Genomic DNA, 22,230 nt, shown 5'->3' on the forward strand with positions numbered 1-22,230 from the left:
GGCTGGCTATCAGTGCACATCAGTGAGGGTGTGTGTGTGTGTGTCTGTGTGTCTGTGTGTGTGTGTGTGTGTGTGTGTGTGTGCGTGCGTGCTTGTGCGTGTGCGTGTGTGTGTGTGTGAGATTGTGTGCCCCAGCTGAGTCATTTCAGTTCTTTTCACGGCCAGTGATGGTGGTCTGTGGTTTAGTCAGCGGTTCCCCGATAGATTAATCACGCTAATTAACCTGACAAAGGTATGAGAGAGAGCGAGAGAGAGAGAGAGCGAGAGAGAGAGAGAGAGAGAGAGAGAGAGAGGGAACCAGAAGCCTAATAAAGTCACGTCTTTGCTTTTGCTTGATAGCATTTCGCATTTCAGTGCCCAAAAAGCATCGAGCAGCGCTCCTGTCATAAACCACCAATTGTCGCATCGCCTCAACACATCCACCCATCCCACCCCTGCCCATCCTCCTCCTCCTCTGACCTCAAACCTCCCCCTCTCTCCCCCCCCCTCTCCTCCCCCCCCCCTCTCTCCCCCCCCCCTCCAGCTCAAACGGTAAGTCGGTGTCCTGGGCCCAGACGGAGCGCAGCAGCTCCCGGGGGAACCACCTGTGGCAGCGGCTGTCCTTCCACATCAAGCGCAAGGAGAGCAACCAGACGGCCGTGATCAAGCCCTTCACCAAGAGCCCGGAGGGCCGCTACTGCGGCGCCGGGGACCTGCCCCCCCACGTGCCCCTGCCCTCCATGCCCTCCCTGCCCTCCTTCTCCATGCACACCGACCCGGGCACCGACAAGACCCTGTACGACCTGTCGGAGGACGAGGAGCGCTACCCCGTGGCCTACCGCTCGCAGACCCCCTCGCCCATCAGCACCATCAGCCAGCGGCTGGGGGCGGGGCTGGCAGAGGAGCCGCCGGTGTTGATCGTGCCTCAGTACGGCGGCGGCGGCGGCGGCGCGCCCGTGGCAGGCGGGTCGGCCGGCGGCGCGGCGGGGTGTGTGCCCGGGGGCGTGGCAGGGGGCGCGGCGTGCGGTGCGGCAGGGGGCCCGGCGGTCGTCCGGGGCGACTGTCACGTGGTGGCCGGCGCCGGCGCCGGCGCCGTCCTCCTCAACCCGGGCCAGAGCTCGCTGATGGACCAGATCAGCTGCGTGGTGAACCGCTTCACCGCCAACATCTCGGAGCTCAACAGCATGATGCTCACCGCCTCGCCCACCCACTCGCACGGGCACACGGCCGCCGCCGCCGCCGCCGCCACCGCCGCCACCGCCGCCAACCACCCCCCCGACCCGTACCACCCCACCGACCCGTACCACCCTGCCTCCGACCCGTACCACCCTGCCACCGACCCGTACCACCCCACCGACCCGTACCTGCTGCCCCGCGACCTCCAGATGCCCCCCACCCTCACCACCTACGCCGACATCCCGCCCCTGCCCCCCGTGGAGTCCGGCCCGGGGGCCCGCGGCGGCGGCGGCGGCAGCGGCAGCGGCGGCCTCCCCCTCCACATCCCCCCGCCCCCGCCCCACTCGCCGTACCCGCCGCCCTTCCCCCCGCACCACCACCACCACCACCACCACCACTGTCTCCCGCTGGCCTCCCCCCAGTCGCGCTCCCCCATGCGGGGGCTCGGCGGCCCCCCGTCCCCCTGCTTCGCCGACTCGCCGCTGCGGCGGGCCGAGCTGGAGGAGGAGCTGATGATGGCGCTGACCCCGCCCTCCCCCTTCCGGGACTCCCTGGCGTCCAGCAGCGGCTCCCCCGTCTCGGAGCTGGGCATGTACCTGCCGCCGGCGCCCTCCCACCCGCCGCCGTCGCCCCCCTCCCCCCGCTACAGCAGACTGAGCCTGCGGAACTACAGTCAGAGCTCCTCCTCGCTGTGAGGCGCCCGGCCCGCAGAGGGAAGGAGGACCCACGGAAACACAGGAGAGCAGAGGAGACGCGGTGAGCCAACGTCATGGACCCAGCCGAGACAGCCAGGTGGAGGGGACAGAGGGAGGACGGAGTGAGCGCTCCTCCTGTCCGTCCGCAGGTGAGAGAGGGGCGGACGAGGGGACGGGGTGCGGTCATCAGGCGGTCACACTGCGTTGTGTTTGTGTTTACAGTACATTAACGGTTTTCAGTGAGGTGCACATATAGGACCCTGCCACTGTTTCCTAGTGTTGTCTCTCAAGAGAGGGTGAGAGCGAGAGGACTTAAACTGCCCCCCCCCACCCCCACACACACATACACACACACATACACACACACCTCCCAGCCGATTCCATTGACCTACAGTAAATCGTTTTGTTGTCTGTAAATTGCCAGAAGTGGTTCTCTAGAGCAGTCTAGTGCAGTGATGTTACGAGGGTAGTGGCCTTAAGTGAACACGGCTGATGACAACAAATTAGAACTACTAATTAGTGTGTGTGTGTGTGTGTGTGTGTGTGTGTGTGTGTGTGTGTGTGTGTGTGTGTGTGTGTGTGTGTGTGTGTGTGTTTGAGCATGAATCCATGAATCTGGTGGAGAGAGATTGAGATTGTTCTGGTTTTATCAGTAAGCCAACCCCCCCCCCCCCCCCCCACCCATACACACACACACACACACACACTCACACGTAGACATATGAACACACATACACAATTACATTAACCTTAAAGCATTTTTGTTTCACTTACTGCAGGCCATGGTTTGTTTTACCTTTCTTTGAGTTTGGGTTGAATGTTTGTTTCTAATGGAGCAGATGGGACCAAATCGTTGTGAAAGAAGGACAAATGAGGGACGACGACTTGCAGTTCTGATGTCTTTCGTTCTGATGATAATTAAGCATAGCCAGTAAGAGACGTATTATAGTATAACCAATATTGTCGTAACAACTTTAAACAGAAATTGACCATGTCAGTTCATTTCCTCTAAGCCAAAATGATGTTTCCATTTGTCTTTAAGACGTTTTTATTTACCACTTTATTTACCGTTTTTTATTTACCATCTCCTTTGACCAAGTATAAAGAGATGGAATATGCGTCATCCTCCTTTTTTGCAGCTAATTATTCAGAGCAGCTTTGAATTGAAAAGATATTTGCAGGCCAATCATTGGAGTATCTCTGAGCTCCCACGTTAAATAGGATGCGAGGGTCCGTCGTTGTGCTGAGGCGGCTGGATAAAAAGGAAGAAGAAGAGTTAATGTGCCGCACCTGTGTGCCTAGTTACCCCCACGGACCAGGGACTCACTCAGCCAATTAATCCTGCCCACACGTCTTTAATTAAAGCAGATCCACATCATTGTCCTGAAGAGAACAGTCTGCCTGGTTTTGCCCGTGTTTTATTTAAATCGACCGCAGGTCTGGGACCGACGGGGCCGGGCAGGCTAGACAAGATGGCACCTGGCTCGTGGAATAAAAGCCTCTGATTTTATTCAGAATAATAACAATAATGAGTTTAAAAGCATTATTTATCAATAACCTGGTTTACATGCAGATATTGAATTTATCCCCCACCCCCCCCCCCCCCAAAACAGCAACGGACGCAAACACAATTATCTCGGTTGTTATGCAGTTGTATAAATGGGGCCTTCTCTCAATGAAATATGTTGGGGTAATTGCACAGTGGTTCTGAGATGCTTCAGAGAAACGTGGCTTTGAATTGTTTTGCAGCACCCTGAATAGTGGCGGACAGCTATTGATTAATATGTTGAAAAATACTAGCAAGAAATGAAATAAAAACAAACACAACCCATTAGAGACACAGTCGAATAACAACACTGCCTGTGGCATGGGCTGCAGAGAGAGAGGGAGAGAGAGAGATAGAGAGAGGGAGAGAGAGACAGAGAGAGATGCTGTTTTATATTTATGTATCTTGTTTAATTTAATGTCCATAGCTATGCGTCTTTAAATATGATCCAAAGTCCACTCTATGTTGTTACAAAGCAATGATACATTAGTCAGCTAGGGAGACTAATTAGTGACTACTCAGTGTCTTAGTGTAACGTTGCTAGCTCTACAACAGCCAATCAGAGAACACTGTACCACATCTATATGTAACTAATAAGGGCAAGAGTTTGTACTTATGTCCTGTATTTTGAGAGCATTTAGTCACACAGAACATATTGAGGGCAAAAATACTACATAAAGAGAAGTTTTTGATACCGTGACATAATACAATACGAGACTGTGTTAATACAATGAATGTGTAACATTCCTTCTCAAATGTTAAGTAATTTCACAGTAAAATGAATGTTGCTTAAAACAATATTAATTAGAATACATTCCATAGAAATAGTAGTAATAGTAACGATACAAATAGAAAATACACGCCTCTTTCATGAGAGGTTTGTAATGTTATTCACTCTCTGTCCCTCTAATCCACACCGTGCAATCAATTGATCTGCATGATTGTCACCTTTCTTGCACAGATATCTTTCTTACAAAGGGGTTATGTTGTATTCAAAATAGCTGTGCTCCAAATAGCTGTGCTCCAAAAGCCATTCCATTCAACCCTACAATTCAGCGCTGTATCTTCTCTACGTTCCACACCCATTTTTTGGCAGATCTTAGACACAATGTGAGAGCAAGGGAGAGGGCTGTGTTATGTTGTTTATCCATTTCCTGATTGACTTAAATCTTCTTGATTATGTGTTTTAACCTTGACTAGCAGGCACCGTTTTTAAACACTAGGGCAACCATTCTTCAGAAAAAACAAAAGTCTTTAATATCTTATCTAAAGTGAGGCTTGTTTAGAAAATAACAGACCCCTGTCGACCATCACCATGTGGTGTTAAATCATAGCTTCCAGGACACAACATCACCCACAAAATGGAGACTGCTCGACGTGGATCTAGATAACACTAGTGTTGTTGTTGTTAAGTATACAAGAGAAACAGTTTGATCACTTTTGACCAAACTGACCAATGCAGAGAGTGTGTCCACTTGGGTTTCACAGCCTGCCACCTTATGAATGGGAAAACTACTGTCTCTACTGGCGTAGACAGTAGAGTAGCCATTGCAGAGATGTTATTGGTGTTGGGGGGGGAAATATCTTGTTTTTGCGCTACAGGCTGAGGGTTGTTGTCACTGCCCCACTGTTGATAGGGTTGCTGATGGTGAAGCAGCAAGCCTACTTCAGCACTTTAGCAGCATGTTACGAGTCCCATGGGTGGTGTTTGACAGGTTAGCTGCTGCCTCTGCAGAAAAGCCCAGGATCAGCGCTTAGATCTACTGCCATCCGAGCCTCCTCAGAGGCCTCGGTCTTGGGAGAGCCCGTTATGCTAGGAGAAGAACGTGTTACCAAGACAGGCTCTCGTGACGAAAGGGTATCTGCTTGGTGAGAACTCGCTTGTTAGGGGACTGTGCCGTTGCACAGACATTGGCAATGTATTTTAAGAGCCTGTCTTGATAGTGTGCCCACCCTCTAGTCGAGTGAGTAAATCCCCATACTAGCACTACAGCATTCTTTTTTCCAGCACTTGCAGCACACACGTGCAAACAGGTATGATACATTTCATCCTGAAACGGGTTCTGCTGTTCTAACTTGCTTTGCAGTCATCGCCTTTGTCTAAATCACAGAAAGCCACGCCTATCAAGCATTTTGACAGCCTTCTTACAAACCTGGACAATCCTGCACTACTAAATACCTGTAGCTGTAATAAACATAAACACACACTTAGCTCTCATATGACGTTATTTACGCTAATTTGCTCAGTATCTGCTTAACATGGAAGGTTTGAACAGCTAGCTAGCTATGGCAATGACCACTGATGAAAAGGTATATTTCATATTGTCATCCACATACACGTTTTCTTAGGAACGTGAGACTGGTGCCACGAATCAGCCTTTGTGTATTCGATGTCCTCCGGTAAAGCTGAGGGATGTGTGTGTACGCTGTAAACAGCACCAGACTGTGTCATTGGGTCAGTGGTCAGTCCACCTCACAAACCCTTCTCAAACACTCATGTGTCATTCTGTTATAATATTTGATCTTGGGTGATTTCTTACTTTCAGTGCTTAGCTCGGTAAGAGAGGAAATGGGTCAGGAAATAAAATGACAACTCTTCTTATACAGTGCTCCAAATATTAAGCGGCCTAACCGACGAGCATATTGGTTTAAACTTCAGTTTACATTTGACCAAGCATTCCAGTGTGTGTGTGTGTGTGTGTGTGTGTGTGTGTGTGTGTGTGTGTGTGTGTGTGTGTTTGTGTGTGAATGTGTGTGTGTGTGTGTGTGTGTGTGTGTGTGTGTGCATGCATGCGTACGCCTTGAATCCGTAATGTCACAAATGTTCTCCATTCGTAAGATGGCCTTTGTGTGTTATGGGGACGAACCCAGTTCTGCAGAAAGTGCTTTAATCATCCTTATTCACTAAGCCTGAATCTTGGATCTAAATCCACATTCAGTTCCCCCACTCAGCAGCAGTTTAGGACAAAGATGGCCACTAAGTGCATAAGGCCAAAGGGAACCCTGAAAATAGTTGCAGTATGGATGGCTTATGAATCATCAACCATATTTTTGTATGTGTGCGTGTGTCAAGCTGCTTATTGGAATGTTGCTTTTTTTATATCTACAAGTGGCCGTGTTTTAATATGTGATTAAGTCTCTCTCCAAACAAACAGACTAAAGCTATTTGTTTTTAAGGTAGGCTAGTTCAAGCTCTGTGGAGATAGAACTTGAGAGCGATATTATTCCAGTGTGGAGCGTGTAATATAGTGACTGGAGAAGACTTGTTTATTCAGAAACAAAGACTGAGAAGTTTGATCAGCATGAGAGGGGATTTCTCTGAGGCAGGTCCACCCGTCGCTTCTTAGCCTGTTGGATATGTCACACGCAGAACCGGCGCGTGACTGCACCTCCAGTATTGACAGTATTTGTGGAATAAAAGTTAAAAAAAAAGGGATAAAACACCTCAGATGTCCCCATAGATGAAGGAGTTGTACCAACCTCAACTGTGATGTCATGCCAGGTGTTGACCTATCGTGCAGCGGCATGGCAGGCTATCGGCCAATAAGGTAACGAGGCGGTTCCTTTAGCGATAGTCCAACGATACACCCTTTTATGCTCTCTGTATTTTATACATTTATAGACTGTCTTTGGGCTGGTGAAATGTATATAGATCCCCTCTCCCTCCCCGCCCCTCACAGACACACATACACACACATGCACGCACACGCACACACACACACACACACACACACACACACACACACACACACACACACACACACATCTGATCCCTATATTGATGAGATTCTATTTTCACTAGTATCCTAAATGTCATTAAGATGAATGTTGCCTATAGAAGTACTGTTTACATTCTTACTGCTGGCCTGAGATAATCGAAGTTCTATTGTTGTGGTTGTAGGCTAGCAATCATTTATGAAGCTTGTAAGAAAACATTTAAGTGGAGGTGGGGTGGGAGACGAGAGTGCAGATCTCACTTTTCAATGTTTCGAGGTCCGTTTTTATGTTGTACTCATCTTTAGCAATCATTAAAACAACTAGACTCAATGGAGCAATATACTGTATATAAACATATATAGCCCCAAATGAGGAATCTGGAAGTCATCAATCTTCCTCTGTTACTAGTTGTATTTATTCGGGTCTCAGTGTCGAGCTGGAAACACACTCGTTTAAAGAGACGGGTTGGAATGGGGAATAAAATGCACACATACTCAAAAGAAGAATTGTATGACAGCCTTAAAGTACTGTGTAACCCTGTGTTTAAAATGAGCCCTAGGCTCCCGTGTTTTATTGGTTTTTATTTGATCATTAGGTTAACATTATAACATTATATTTATGAACATTCTCCGCCAGGATGTACTCACACAAGCTTCGACGCTCAGTGCCAACTCTATTCTATGGTTTGTGTTTCATGTTTTTCTTTCCAAGTGCTGACACACTTCTCCAAAGGGAGAGACAAACACTATGAGAAGATAGGCCCTCAAAACGTGTCACATCAACACAAAACGTAACCTTTGGAGATTCTCCCCAGAAGATGACACCTTTAACAGGTGTATTACTGGGTGCTGCGTATGCATGAATGTGATGTGAACATCCTGGACGTGACGTTAGCAGATTAAAGTACTGTATCCTAGCGATTCGTTGACATTGTATTAATCTCCTTTGTACACACATGGACTAGAAAACGATTTGTGTTTGCAACATAGCTGAAGTATGTTTGGGAGGATATACTATAGAACATCTGTCTTCAGGGAGATGCTGTGTGCGTTCTCCCTGTGTGTGTAGTTTCACGTCCACCCAGAACATGGCCGGTGTGTTGCTAGGTCGGGTTTTCCTTTGGATCGTTACACATTCAAGCAAAGATTATGAAGTGAGAACAAATTCAAACCTCACCACACGGTATCTGAATACTTACTACTAGGTTTCTCACACCCCCGCTTTTGTAAATTAAACAAAATAAGCAATCAACTTGCTTTTCAAATATTGTAGTGTTTATCAACCCTTTGTGGACATTTGATGGCACAGACTTTCTTTTTTATAGAACATTAGGGCTTTATCATCAAGGTTATTCTGTTTTGACTTTGCTTTCTTATGTGCATAGCTTTGGAATGTAAATTGTTATATAAGTGTGATATTGAATGCTCGACTTATGTTAATATTTGATTTGTTTGATTTTGAATTCTGTTTTCTAAGATGTAAAAATATAGGCCTCTCTTTTGAGAATATAATTGTTTTTTAATAGATTTGTAATGATGAAATGGGTGGTATAGAGAGAGTTCCTCTGCTAGATTTGATGTTTTTGACTATTAGGCATTATAATTATACAACCAGATTAAACATACATTCCAAAGTTGCATAACCCTGCTTGTATCTCGTGGATTCTTCAAGAACCAATTGGGCTCATGTGGAGCTAGGAACAACATTTGATTTTGTTCTTATATTTAACTTATAGGCTGATGTTCTGTTCACAGGGTATTTGGTTGGTTTAAATAAATTATAACCCGGGGTGAATGAGATGTAGACAAATATATCAAAGGTATATGGAACAAGATTGTACCTTTCTGCAGCAAAGTATGTTTTTGTTAAAAAAAAAAAAAAAGAAAGCTAACATCTGTGTCATCTGTTACAACATGCAGTATGTGCCAACAGTCAGCGAGAGAGACAGATCGGGCTTTATATGTTTGCTTTGAAAGCTCAAGCCTCTAAAAATCAAACAAATAGATCTTGCAAAAAAAGAAAATGATTGTAATACAATTGGATGCAGACGGACAAGATCCTAGGGCATACCTAGGGCATATTTAATACTTAATGCAGTTCACCCCGTTGTGGGGAGGTTTGGATGTCCAGCAAGCGGGGCACTGATAATGTATTGGCTCCTGGGACCGCCAAGTCAGGAACTCTCGTCAGTCGAGCAGACACACAGTGGACGCTGGGGGGAACGGAGGAAAAAGGGATTCTTCTTCTTTGGTTGATTCTGTTTGTTTTTTTGACATTGAAAAACCATTGTGTAAGTGTCCTACAGAGTACCTTTGGAACATTGAAATAATTATTAAAAAATATATGAAAAAGCAATCAACCCTCTTCTTTCTTCTTGTAAACGTTAAACGTACTCTACGACAGAATGAATCAATGTTCAGTGAAAAGTGGTGGAAGAAACTTCAGGAGGGAAACATACTCTGTAACTCTGTTTCTGCTATGTTATACCAATATCAATCAATATTAATCATTCACTCATTCAGGGCAATGTCCTTAGGATTTCTATTGAGACTGTGGCTATCGATTTTACTTCACCCTGAAACTTTATTATCAAAACTTTTCTGCTATGGTACTCTTATTATTTTTTTATTTATTTCATTTAATTTGGTTGATAACGATTTGCTAACATCTGTGTCAGTGATTTGCTGTTAAGCAAATCGTTGAGTGAACTTTGTTTGTTAGTCATGGGAGGTGTTTATTCATGTCATCCATCAGTATGACCATTCCAAGAAACAGCCTTGCGACAGGGCGCCGCTGCCCATGACACAACAGTAGCAGTGAACCCCACACTATATGGAAACAACGTTTAAATGATTCCCCACTCAACCTACAACCTCATTAAATAAAGACTTCTTAAGCTCCACAACTGATCTCTGGGGGCGAAAACGTTCTCAATCACATTAAGTCTAAATCTCACGCCAACACGTTCACAGAAGGTTAAACCTTAAAATGATAAAGACTCCCCCAGAAAAGTACATTCAGATTTCTCAAGAGCATATGTGCATCATTTATATGTGTGTCTTTAGGAAAACGTTTGCTCCAGCAGGCAATATTTGCATAAATATGATACATGCATATGCTTAAAAATAAGAGAGAAAAATCTGAAAATGTAATTCAGTTGAATTATCATGATTTTTTTGTATCGTTAAGTTCACCCACATTTACTGTAGTTCAAACTGCTTTGCATAGAACATACAATAAAACAACGATTAGCATTATAAAATAGAATGGATACAAATGACCATAATGTTTTAATAGTATTGATATGTACATACCATACCTTGTGCTAAGGTATGAAACCTTGTTGACATCCCGTGTGTTTAACAAGCTCTGCATGACCACTGTTGGTCACCATTTGGCTGCACAACACATGCCTGAGATGCCACCGCCTATATGGACATTCATTCAAAGATCTGTCCTGTCTGCCTGTTGTCTGCCTGTTCTCTGCCTGTTGTCTGCCCTGTTGTCTCTCTGTTGTCTGCCTGTTGTCTGCCTGTTGTCTGCCTGTCATCTGAATGTTACCTGTTGTCTGTCTGTTGTCTGCATGTTGCCTGCAGGTAACGTTGTGTTGTCTGCATGTTGTCTACAAGTTGTGTGAATGTTGTCTGTCTGTTGTCTGTCTGTTGTCTGCCTGTTGTCTGCCTGTTGTCTGTCTGTTGTCTGCATGTTGTCTGTCTGTTGTCTGCCTGTTGTCTGTCTGTTGTCTGTCTGTTGTCTGCATGTTGCCTGCAGGTAACGTTGTGTTGTCTGCATGTTGTCTACAAGTTGTGTGCATGTTGTGTGCCTGTTATCTACCATATGCAGACCATATGTTGTCTGCATATGGTCTGCATGTTGTGGGTTCTCTGTTTCTGGATGCTTGTTGCTGCTCTTGTCAAACATCCTTGTAAACGGAAGATTTGCAGGGGGCCTCAGAGGGGAGTGCAGGTGGAGGATAACAAAGTGTGCCTAGAATACGGCACATACACACACACACACGCACACGCACACACACACACACATACACACACACACACACACACACACGCACGCGCGCTTACACATGCACACCATCCCTCCCCCCCCCACCCAATCCACATGCACAGTTCACACACTCACACCCACACACACATGGATATAAATGGATGAAGTGACGCAGGTTGAAACAAGGAGAATTATGAACAAAGGAAGGATAAACACGTTGGGAGACAGAAAGAGGGGACTTGGAGACCACCGTGGCAGCGAGAAAGAGAGTTTTAATTTCCTGCCAGTGTGAGGGAGAACAACATGAGGCTGAAAACAGAGGCTTTCAGCGAGTCACTCTTAAAAAGAGCATCAGTCAACGCAGCTTATTAACATTCATAACACCTTTTTCTGGCTCTTTGTATCTTGCTCCTTCCTTTGACTTGTCCCTTTAAACACCAGCTTATGCACGTTGTAAACGCTGTGTACATGGCTGCATACACTTCACCCCCCCCCCCCCACACACACACACACACACACGCACACACACACACACACTCTGTAATGGCAGTAAAGAGCCATGACTAATTCCTCTTCAGTTTCTTCTTCAGATGAGTGCTTATTATGGTCTGTCAGACAGATGAGTCAGTCTGCTGCCGTAACTATGGTGATCAAAGTCTAAAGTGGCCAGTTCCTTAAATAAGCTCTTTAACTACAGCCCTATTTGGTTTGTTGCAATGACACACACACACACACACACACACACACACACACACACACACACACACACACACACAGACACACATACACAGGCCTTTAATATATTGGGAAGATTTACATTCAGGCATATTGGTCAATTAGGGACATAAAACAGAGACAAGCAATGTCAGGAATCTATGTTAAAAATGACAATTTCAGGATACAAAAGAGAAAACATAAATTTACCTGAAAATTACTTGAGATCAATTACCGATAGTCCTATTGCGCTTTGCTGTACTAATAATAATGTTGAACAAGCAATGTTGATATGTGGCAACAGCCAACCACAAACCCATGCGATCGAATTTCCACTGCGCATGCGCATTAGTCACGTGGTCAGCGGAAAGTTTTTTTTTTATCGACGAAAGTCTAAACCTTTGCGTATACCCTACCCATGCCTTAAAGAAAAGCAGCAGCACTTTAGACCATATTCTTTGCGCTCTCGATAGTTTTCCAAGTCTTGCGTTTTCGCTGACCTTCCGTCACCATGCGGGTCAGCAGCGTGTTGGTGTGTGTGTTGTTGCTCTGGGTCGAGGGGTCTCTGGCCGACACACCTGCCAACTGCACCTACGAGGACCTTCTGGGGACCTGGGTCCTCCAGCTCTCTGAAGGAGGCCACGACAGGACCGTCAACTGCTCTAATGAAGGTAAGCATGGGCCTACATAGAGCATTAACCCCGGGAAAAGCTCTCCTATCCGTCTTGTTGTTTACATCACAGGTCGATACCCACATAAGAGGTTACATTAACCTGGCTGGACGACCATAGCCGAAATAATCAAGTTCAAATGCTCTTGTTTGATTCAAGCGTGTCTTTTTTATTGAGTTGCATTCAGTGCATGATGTGGTATCTTCCAGCCACGGGGGTGAAGATGGTGACCGTGACCCTGGAGAAGCTCTCGGTGGCCCGGGACGACCTGGGCAACACCGGCTTCTTCACGATCATCTACAACCAGGGCTTCGAGGTGCACATCAACAACTACAAGTGGTTCGGCTATTTCAGGGTAAGCTTGCAATGGTTTGTTATGTCTTTGAAATCTCACTACACACTACACAATCACACTACACAGATAAGACTCACTATATATGAACGTTCACTTTGAGTTGGTATCCTAGAATGTCTAATGATGAATTGCTTTTGAATGAGCTTTAGTTTGACCCTGACGCTCACTTGGCTGTGTGCTGTTTCCATAGAGAGTGCTATTAATGTGTTGTAGACAGTGCAATTCTGTTCTCAGCGTGACTCACATTCTTGTGCCGTTTCCCCTTGTCTCACATGACATAAATGACTGGTTGTGCTGAGACATTTCCTCTTTGTCCAGTGTGAAAAGTTGCTTACTCTTGTGCACAGATTTAAGAAAATGTGCTTTTTGGCTTTCTGCTAAGAGGGAGGGGGGCCTTTGAGACCATGTTTACGACCCACTGCAACTTTATGATGAACTTAATGATACTTTTTAGTACCGCCGCTGTGTATTATAATGAGTGTTATAATGAGTGATGTTGTATATGAAAGGATTCACCCACTTATACTTAAGTGTACGAGAAGTATAACCCTCTCTGACGCGAACAACAAAATCAACCAGTTCCCAGGCAGAGCTCCAGACATCCAAACACACCTCTGGTATCCCTTTGTCATGACGTCGAAGAGTATACTAAAAGCCCTTTGACTTCACGAAAAGGCCGTTAGGAGCAGAGTGGAACGTGGTTGCTAGCGGAGACCATCAACCACATAGGATTTTACTCCAGATAATATTGCATTGCTTACTGTGTTAAAGGTCATGTAAGACTTATTATCATGTTTTAAAAGAATATATCCCCGAAGTGAATAGGCATACTTTTTTGTCAGTGCTAACAGGGATTGATAAAAATATTGATAAACCAGAAATCCATGAGGTTGGTTTACCAGTTCAATCCTTAACTAGACCTTACATCATCGACAACGAAAACAAATCAAAACACCAGCGCTTGACGTTTCATTTGTGGGTAAAAGTGGTAAGAAGTTAGCATTATTATGTTAAACCCGCTCTGGTCTTGGAGTGGACACATCAGAAAACCAGTACAAATGATCAAAAAAAGAAAAATCAAAGAAACTATAGCTTTAACACTATCCGTTGCTATACTGTGTGTGTTGATGGTCCAAATCATGCATTTAACAAGAGCACAGGCATCACACTAAACACTGGGAAGTAGATTGTTCACAGCAGGGGCTGTGTGCCCTGTAATGTCTGTGTGGAGCTTTTATGACCTTAGATGATTTATATTGATTAAATCCATGCTGTTTTGAATATTGGTAAATTGCAAGTGAGCCATATGCCCAACCACTTCCCAGCAACCATCCCAGTTAATTTCCTCAAAGCAGTTCAACACATTTCATCCCAATGGTGACGTGCTTTATGTCCTTAATGTCTTTCATTTAACACTGCATATGTCCTTGTCATTCAGTACACCGAGCAGGGCGAGAATGTGACCAGCTACTGCGACCAGACCCTGCCAGGCTCGGTCCATGATGTCCTGGGTCACAACTGGGCCTGCTTCGTGGCCAAGAGAGTGGAGCCCATACCGCCCCGCACAGAGGTCAACCCACTGCAGCAGCACCTTGTGGCACGCAGGTACACCGCTGGTTGGCACGCAACATAAACCTTTCACGTCTTATTCAAGCCTTATAGTTGTTACCTATTTATTAATTTAGCAGACACTTCCATTCCATCAATCTAGACACAAAGTGTAGAGTTTAGCCGTTTCTCAATTCGCGTTCTCGTCTGTACTTGTGTACTTGCGTTCTCGTGAAACGTCATCAGTCGTAGCCCAAGTACTGTTCCAATTCAAAGTACACATCAAGTCAAGTACAGTCGTAAAACCCGGAAGTGTTCTCGATGCGTTCTTAAACTGGCCGTTCCACCGAGGATGCATCGGAGGTGACTTGTGTGGACATGTTTTAAAATATTAGTATGTAAGCTATAATAATTGGCTATATATAGGAACATTTTACATACATAATAAAAATGTAGGCCTATTCATTCAAAATATTGACATACTATTTTTGTTTTGTTTTGTATAATTTGTTTATATTGTATAAGGCGCTGATAGAGGAAACCCATCGCAACGGCAACGAATCTCGGTCGGATCCATGTGTGTGTGTGTGTGTGTGTGTGTGTGTGTGTGTGTGTGTGTGTGTGTGTGTGTGTGTGTGTGTGTGTGTGTGTGTGTGTGTGTGTGTGTGTGTGTGTGTGTGTGTGTATTCTAATCTGTGTAATTTCTCGCTCATTCGTAATTATATCAATAGCCTACTCTCCAACTACATAGGCAGTTAGGCACGCACATCTGTACCCTACATATAAAACGTTGTGTGTATAGCTTATACACACAACACACATATTTTTTCATTTATATTCATTCCAAATATGAACATATTATTTTAAAATGAAAGAGGCTGGGGTTTAGTTTTATATAATTTGTTTATATTGTTCAGTAGTATATGCCTACATGAGGCTGTAAAGCACAGTTAACAGAGCTGAGTTGGTGACGTCATCAAGTCCGCTGCTGTTCCAATTGCAGGTGCGTACTCGCGTCCTCGGAAGTCTGTACTTAAAGTACAGGAAGTACGGACTTGCCAAGTACGCACTTCCAAGTCCGCGAGTCCGTAGTTCGTGTACTTAGTATTGAGAAACGGCCAATGATTCATGTCATTAATGAGCTGGGCATTTGGGTTTGGACTCTGAACCCTTTGGCTGGACATCAATCATCCTGTCCGTATGTCATAAGTGCTGCACCAGTCAATCAGCCACCTATCAACCACTGATCACAGGAGCTGATCATGTGACTCTGAAACAATAGCACAAAAAGACATATTGTGGACAAAATGCGTCACCCTTTTGTTCAGTGTTGGAGACAATTAATGCTTGGCGTGCCTCTTTAAATTTCCTGTCCCCTCAATAAAGATAGGCTAAACTTTGCCAGCCTACATCTCACTGTGGAACAGGCTGCACTATCACTGTTTTATTTCTTTTGGTTTGTGCAAGAAAAAGAGATGTTCTACATCATTCCCATATCCCCATGCTGGCGGAAACTATTGAAGTATATGTAACCTCGTAGGACCGGGCTGCTCCCCGCTGGCTCTTTCTACTTCATGTAGAACTAACTGGCTGCCCCGCCGATTTATTGGAACAGGAGCGAGAGTGATTCAAAACATTAATTATGTCTGTAAACGGCATAACGATTGCAGCCACAGTACTTTCATGTCAAACTAGTTCCTACAATGTTAATCAATGGCTTTCTTGAAACTTGGACTTTGTAACAGCACCAAACGCTGTAGCTGGACCTCATGAGGGAAGCGGATTTCACTGTGTTCGGCGAATACAGTTCTGTTCTCATTTCGAAGTTATGGCGTAGGCAGGCTATATCAATCCGCTTCCTTTGTATTCTGATTATTTATGCAGTTTAATTTATTAAATGGTCCTCATTTATATAGCGCTTTTATCCAAAGCGCTTTACAGTGTTGACTGACATTCACCCATTCATGCACACACCGACAGCGGAGTCAACCATGCAGGGCTAGTCAACCCTACTCGCTCGTCAGGAGCGAGTAGGGTGAGGCGTCTTGCTCAGGTACACCATGACACTCAGCAAGGAGGAGCCGGGGATCGAACCACCAACCTTGCGGTTACCAGCCAACCTGCTCTACCTCCTGAGCTAATGCCGCCCCCATTTATAATTTATTAATTCCCAATGACTGATTCAACAACTTGTTTTTCTCCGTGCTGAACTCCTTAAGTAAAGCCCAATCAATAATGAATTAACGTATTTGCCCCCGTTGATACTGTTGGAACAGTTGCAGTTTCTAATAATTGTTTAATGATTTATAGTCCCATTAAAAATGTCAGCTATTCAAGCGATTGCCCATGAGCAACAAGGTAATGCGTCTTCTCCACCACACCACAGAGTGCAAAAAGTACAAATATTTGGCATCACAAATGTCCATTGCTAGATGAAAAATGTGTTACTAGAATGCAAATTAAAAAGATATGAATGGCCAAGGCTAAATAATAATACAATTATTAAAAAATGATGGTTCATAATATTATAAAATGGTCTTGATGATCTTCCATATAATTGGTTTTATAAATAGTATGTGGTGTGGAACTGGCTCTATAGGCCTGGCTCGCCAGGTTTAAAGGGATTTGGGAAACAACTGAAGAATTGCAGCCTAATGTTTCACTGTAAAACAATCTGTTATTGGTATGGGTCCACTGATCGGTGCATCCCTCATTTTTTATAGGTTATCTGGCATTACTATGTAAGACATTACTAAGGTAAGCAGTTCATATATAGTTTAGCACACGTTAGTCTGTAAAATAATTAGCCACAGCTTTTAAATGGTGGGAGACATTCTTTATTAGTTTGAGTACCAGTCAGGACTGGTGTGTACTTTTAAGATCTCTTAATGTGGAGAAGAGAACATTACAATCCTCTTTTATTTTGATTTGTGCCTGTTTCAAACAGTTCGTAAGGGTTTAACGGGGTGAATAAAAGCAGATGACATGGCAACAAGACCAAACTGAATCTAACCATGTGGTCTCCCCCCCCCCCCCCCCCCCCCTTCCCTCTCATAGGTTGCTCCAGACGCCACACAAGGTGAACACCGACTTCATCCACACCATCAACTCTGCGCAGAGCTCCTGGACGGCTGCCTACTACCCGGAGCACGAGAAGTACTCTCAGAAGGACTGGTTCTACAGGGCTGGAGGCCCCGCGTCTCGTGTTCCTGCGTGAGTCCACACAAAGCCTTGTTTTTAGACTCATGCGAGCGGGTAAGATGCCAGTTTTCCAAGCCTGAGTATCGACTTCTGTACGGCCTGTTCCTGAGGTATTGCTACTAGGGATGTGAATAACTCAAATTTTTCATGGTCGAATAATCAGTGGGTGGTATGAACGAATAATCGATTATTCGATGTGTGCTGACATTCACAAAGGCAGCCATGGATCATCGGCAAGAAATCACTTAATATCTTTAAAAAATATCTTAAAAAAATCGAATAATCGAATATTCTGACCCATCCCTAATTGCTACAATTGAATTTGTTCTCCTTTTTTATTGCAACATTCCAGTTACCATTAGGGGGAGATAACTGTAAATTATTAAACAAAACAACAAGAACAGAGTCAACACCAAACTTTCATTGAGCTTCTCTGATTCCTTATGCCGGACTAAAACACTTGTGTATGCAATATATATATATATATATATATAGTCATTTTTATCTACTTACAATTATATTCCGGCGGTCATTGGCCCACATAAATAGTGAATCTTTTTGTGTCCTTCTTCCCCTCGTCCCAGTCGGGTTCGGCCGGCCCGTTGGTCCGCGGCGGGGGCCAAGATGATGTCCGCTCTGCCTGAGCACTGGGACTGGAGAGACGTGGACGGTGTGAACTACCTCAGCCCCGTCCGTAACCAAGGTGGAGTTTTTAACTGGACTTCCTCCGACGGCTCATAACGCTACTATAACTACACACTTTGTTACATATAATACTCCTAGCTAATATAATGGACATATTATGGTATGGGCAGGAGATACTCTGGGTTAAACTGTTCGACTCCCAGACGAAACGTTAAGAGGTTGAGTCTTCCTACCTCACCGCTGCCTGTCTTCAGCTGGTGGTTAGCGTCCTTGAGCAAGATGCCCCTAGTCCCCTCCCTCCTCTGCTCCGTCCCTCCCTACGTTTCTCCGCCATTTACCCTTACTGAATTTCACGCACCTGTGAGTGACGGGTTCCCTGAACCAATAACGGAAGAGATGCCTTGATTTGTCAGCAATAAGCCGGGAGGGGTCTGAAATCGAAATTGGTTCATACAGAGGCAGGCGCAGTCTACTTGATTTGACGGATAAACAGTGCATTTAACTCACTAACCGATCGCCATGCAATTTCTAACGAATTACACTCAAATTATACCTCTTGAGTCCCGCCTTCAGCTGGTTTCATGAAACACCTCTCTGAAGTCGCATTGGATTAAAGAGTCTGCTCAATGGCCAAATAGTCCTAATGAATAGTGATACAGTCTCCGAGATACACAAAAAGTAGCCAAAGCTATTGTAATTCTTCCTGGATCACTGGTGCCTAAGGACCGCTGTGAGCGCCTCTTTATTTGAGCCTCTGCCAATTAGGGCAGACAGCGGAACGGCTGCTCGCCTACTACTCTGGCCTCCTGCTCGCCGGGCCCGTCTCTGACTGGCTGTTTCCCACTCTCAGAGGGGGTGTGTGTGGAGTTGGTTAAGTGATTTAGGGAACCGGTGGGAGCTAGGAAGCATGAATAGGACGATCCATCAGTCTGCTCCTCATGGGTTATGAATGGCAAACGGCACTCCTCGAGCTACTGTTGTCGTTCAAATTGCTTGTCGTGTCCCGTTGACACATTCACCCACTGGCACACGTTCAGACAATAGCAAGAGGGCTTGATAGAACCATGCAGAGTGTTGGAAGCAGAATCGAAATGGGTCAGATTTTTTTATTTTCAGTTGTTTACGTTTGAGAAACCAACTTCCATCATCCTTTTTTTGTGTCAGGGTCATGTGGCAGCTGCTACTCCTTTGCCACCATGGGGATGCTGGAGGCTCGCATCAGAATCCTCACCAACAACAGCCAGACCCCAATCCTCAGCCCCCAGCAGGTGGTCTCCTGCTCCCACTACTCTCAAGGTAGGACACTCACCACAGCTGCTGTGCAGACTCTTAACGTTAACGTAACTCTTTAATCTATATATGCATGAGGCCAGGATAATGTGGTGGCTAGGGGGCTCTTCTCCCGGCCAAAAGGTTTGGGGATCGATGCCCAGTGTTGCAGCCTTCCTGTAGGAAATTGTGGGTCAAAATAACAGCTGTTATTTTTAATGAGATTAGAATTGACTAATTCCCTTCGGATAAAAGCATTGGCTAAACAGTTAATAGTCCTAAAATGTACCATAGGATGTACATTGCCAGGGAGCCTTATGGTTCTCCTACCATCTGTTTGACAGGGATTCAAAGAATATTAATTTTGGAATACTGCTCACTCTTTGTGTGCTGCTTTTTGTGACCTTTGCTTCGTGTTTGAGATCAAACGTTTTTTGTCCTTTTTAAGGTTGTGAGGGCGGTTTCCCGTACCTTATGGGGAAGTACGTGCAGGACTTTGGCATCGTGGAGGAGTCGTGCCTGCCGTACGTGGGCGACAGCACCCCGTGCCGGATCCCCCGGTCCTGCGGCCGGCTCTACACGGCGGAGTACAGCTACGTGGGGGGCTTCTACGGCGGCTGCAGCGAGACGGCCATGATGCAGGAGCTGGTGAAGAACGGCCCCATGGCCGTGGCCTTCGAGGTAAGCAGACATCCGGATCCTCACAGAGGTTCTCCTCTGCCTCTACCTCTTTCCTCTATGAATGGTTGTGCATATATGCACAGGTACACAATGTGTTGCTTTTCCGTTGCAGTCCTTTTCCTTTTATTGTAACATTGGACCATTAGTATTGAAATGTTTTGAAAACGATTTGCTTGCTAACCTGTATTACTCAACAAAAAAAGGCTGGATGCGCTTCACTTTATTCCTTCTAAATCTAAACATCTGTGACATCACACACACACACACACACACACACACACACACACACACACACACACACACACACACACACACACACACACACACACACACACACACACTCATGATTCAAAATATAAATAAACAAGCCCGGGTAAATCAGTGTACTAATCACCAGTTTTCCATGGTGATGATCAACACCCCCCCCCGTCCCTCCCGTCCCCCGTCCCCCGTCCCCCCCCAGGTGTACCCCGACTTCAGCTTCTACAAGGAGGGCATCTACCACCACACGGGCCTGCTGGACGCCACGGGCCCCTTCGAGCTGACCAACCACGCCGTGCTGCTGGTGGGCTACGGCCGCTGCCCCAAGTGCGGCCAGAACTACTGGGTGGTGAAGAACAGCTGGGGCGAGGACTGGGGCGAGAAGGGCTTCTTCCGCATCCGCCGCGGCTCGGACGAGTGCGCCATCGAGAGCATCGCCGTGGCGGCCACGCCCATCCAGTCACTGTAGAGGAGGAGGAGGAGGACTCAGGGTTTAGACAGGCATAAGGATAATGAGGGGGTGTGTGTGTGTGTGTGTGTGTGTGTGTGTGTGTGTGTGTGTGTGTGTGTGTGTGTGTGTGTGTGTGTGTGTGTGTGTGTGTGTGTGTGTGTGTGTGTGTGTGTGTGTGTGTGTGTGTGTGTGTGTGTGTGTGTTAGTCCCCAAAAGGAAGATCTTAAATCTTTGGGTAAATTTGTGTTTCAACAGGTGTGGCATTTCATATTTGTGTGTTTTGTGTCAGTGTAGACTTGGGGGTAATGGAAGGTCGCAAGAAAACATGTAAACGCCTCAGAGCCGTCTCAAGTCTTCTCAGGTGCAGTGATCCTACGGTGTTGTGTTGTGTGCCAGGGATGAGTCACAGTCCCTTAACACAGCTGGGGAGATTATCATCCACTTCCTATCACCCCCTGGCAAACTGAAAAAAATATATATAGCTAGGATATAAACCCGCCAAACCTTTTTTCGTTTTTAATGGCACAGTAACATTTGATTTTAGTATGGTTTCAAACACTGCCAAACAGGTCACGTTAATCAGCAGCTCAAGCACTCCTGCAGTGTGACAAAAAGGGATGTGTAGAGATTTGCAGGATCTCTAATTAGAAATTAACATATGAAAGGGATTGGAATGAAAATGAAGAGGTGTGTTTGTATTGTGTTGTTAAAGGTATTTTGAGAAATGCGGTTTTTTTTTTATGGAATGAAAGTCACTTCCGCCGTTTTTACTCTTCACCTCTTGCCCATATTTTATGAGATACTTTACTTTCCTGATCGTTTTTTCTTGTATTGTACTGTTAAGCTGTGTGGTCTGCAGTTCTGGTCAAATGCTAATAAACTCATACATCACACAACAAAAGAGTCGGAGTTCAATGTCGCATCATGCGATTCCATGCGCGCAGGAGCTGGCCCAACATTGCTCATGCGTAAAAAGTGAAATATGCATCACAAGACAATCGGTGAGGGGTGATGTATTATTAATGAGAGGATGGTGTTACAGCTCAATCTCACGATCACAATAGCTCTTCTCATCAGTTGCTCAAGGGGCTTTGAATACAATCCTACACTAGCAGCTGCACTCCGTAGCGCGCAAGTCACAAGGTCCACTAAACTGCGCACGACTTCCTCTGCCCCAATTCCTCGTGTGGACCAGGGCGTACCTTCGCTTCCCAGAATCAAAGGACCACTGGCCCAGCCATTCCCATTATTTTTAGCTTATTTCTCTCTCGACTTCCCCCCTAAGATACATTAATGCACAACCCTCGCCCTCTCCGGTC

At 45.5% G+C, this 22,230-nt stretch overlaps 2 protein-coding genes across 2 annotated transcripts in view; both read left to right on the top strand.

Annotated features, from left to right (window-relative positions):
• grm5b (glutamate receptor, metabotropic 5b) overlaps window positions 1–1,850 on the top strand; it is a gene marked incomplete at both ends in the record, with an annotated part of 44,769 nt that extends 42,919 nt beyond the window's left edge. The window contains one exon of the mRNA XM_084466395.1: window positions 524–1,850. Coding sequence (XP_084322521.1) covers window positions 524–1,850 — 1,327 coding nt within the window. The remainder of the gene's footprint in view (window positions 1–523) is intronic.
• Window positions 1,851–12,179: 10,329 nt separating this feature from the next.
• ctsc (cathepsin C) lies at window positions 12,180–21,801 on the top strand. Its single transcript, XM_084467379.1, has 8 exons — window positions 12,180–12,500; window positions 12,710–12,855; window positions 14,294–14,460; window positions 17,461–17,616; window positions 18,189–18,307; window positions 19,414–19,545; window positions 19,967–20,199; window positions 20,663–21,801. The coding sequence occupies exons 1-8, from the start codon at window positions 12,341–12,343 to the stop codon at window positions 20,927–20,929; spliced, it is 1,380 nt and encodes a 459-aa protein (XP_084323505.1). The 5' UTR covers window positions 12,180–12,340; the 3' UTR covers window positions 20,930–21,801.
• The last annotated feature ends 429 nt before the right edge of the window (window positions 21,802–22,230 follow it).

The sequence above is a fragment of the Micromesistius poutassou genome (genome assembly GCF_964030765.1).
Source record: "Micromesistius poutassou genome assembly, chromosome: 4".
NCBI classification, from domain to species: domain Eukaryota; kingdom Metazoa; phylum Chordata; class Actinopteri; order Gadiformes; family Gadidae; genus Micromesistius; species Micromesistius poutassou.

What these genes read in the sequence shown, in the direction of transcription:
- ctsc (XM_084467379.1), top strand. Translation starts at nt 12,341, where the DNA reads ATGCGGGTCAGCAGCGTGTTGGTGTGTGTGTTGTTGCTCTGGGTCGAG. An exon ending in CAGCACCTTGTGGCACGCAG is followed by an intron (nt 14,461 to 17,460) that starts GTACACCGCTGG and finishes TCCCTCTCATAG; the next exon opens with GTTGCTCCAGACGCCACACA. An exon ending in CAGCCCCGTCCGTAACCAAG is followed by an intron (nt 18,308 to 19,413) that starts GTGGAGTTTTTA and finishes TTTTTGTGTCAG; the next exon opens with GGTCATGTGGCAGCTGCTAC.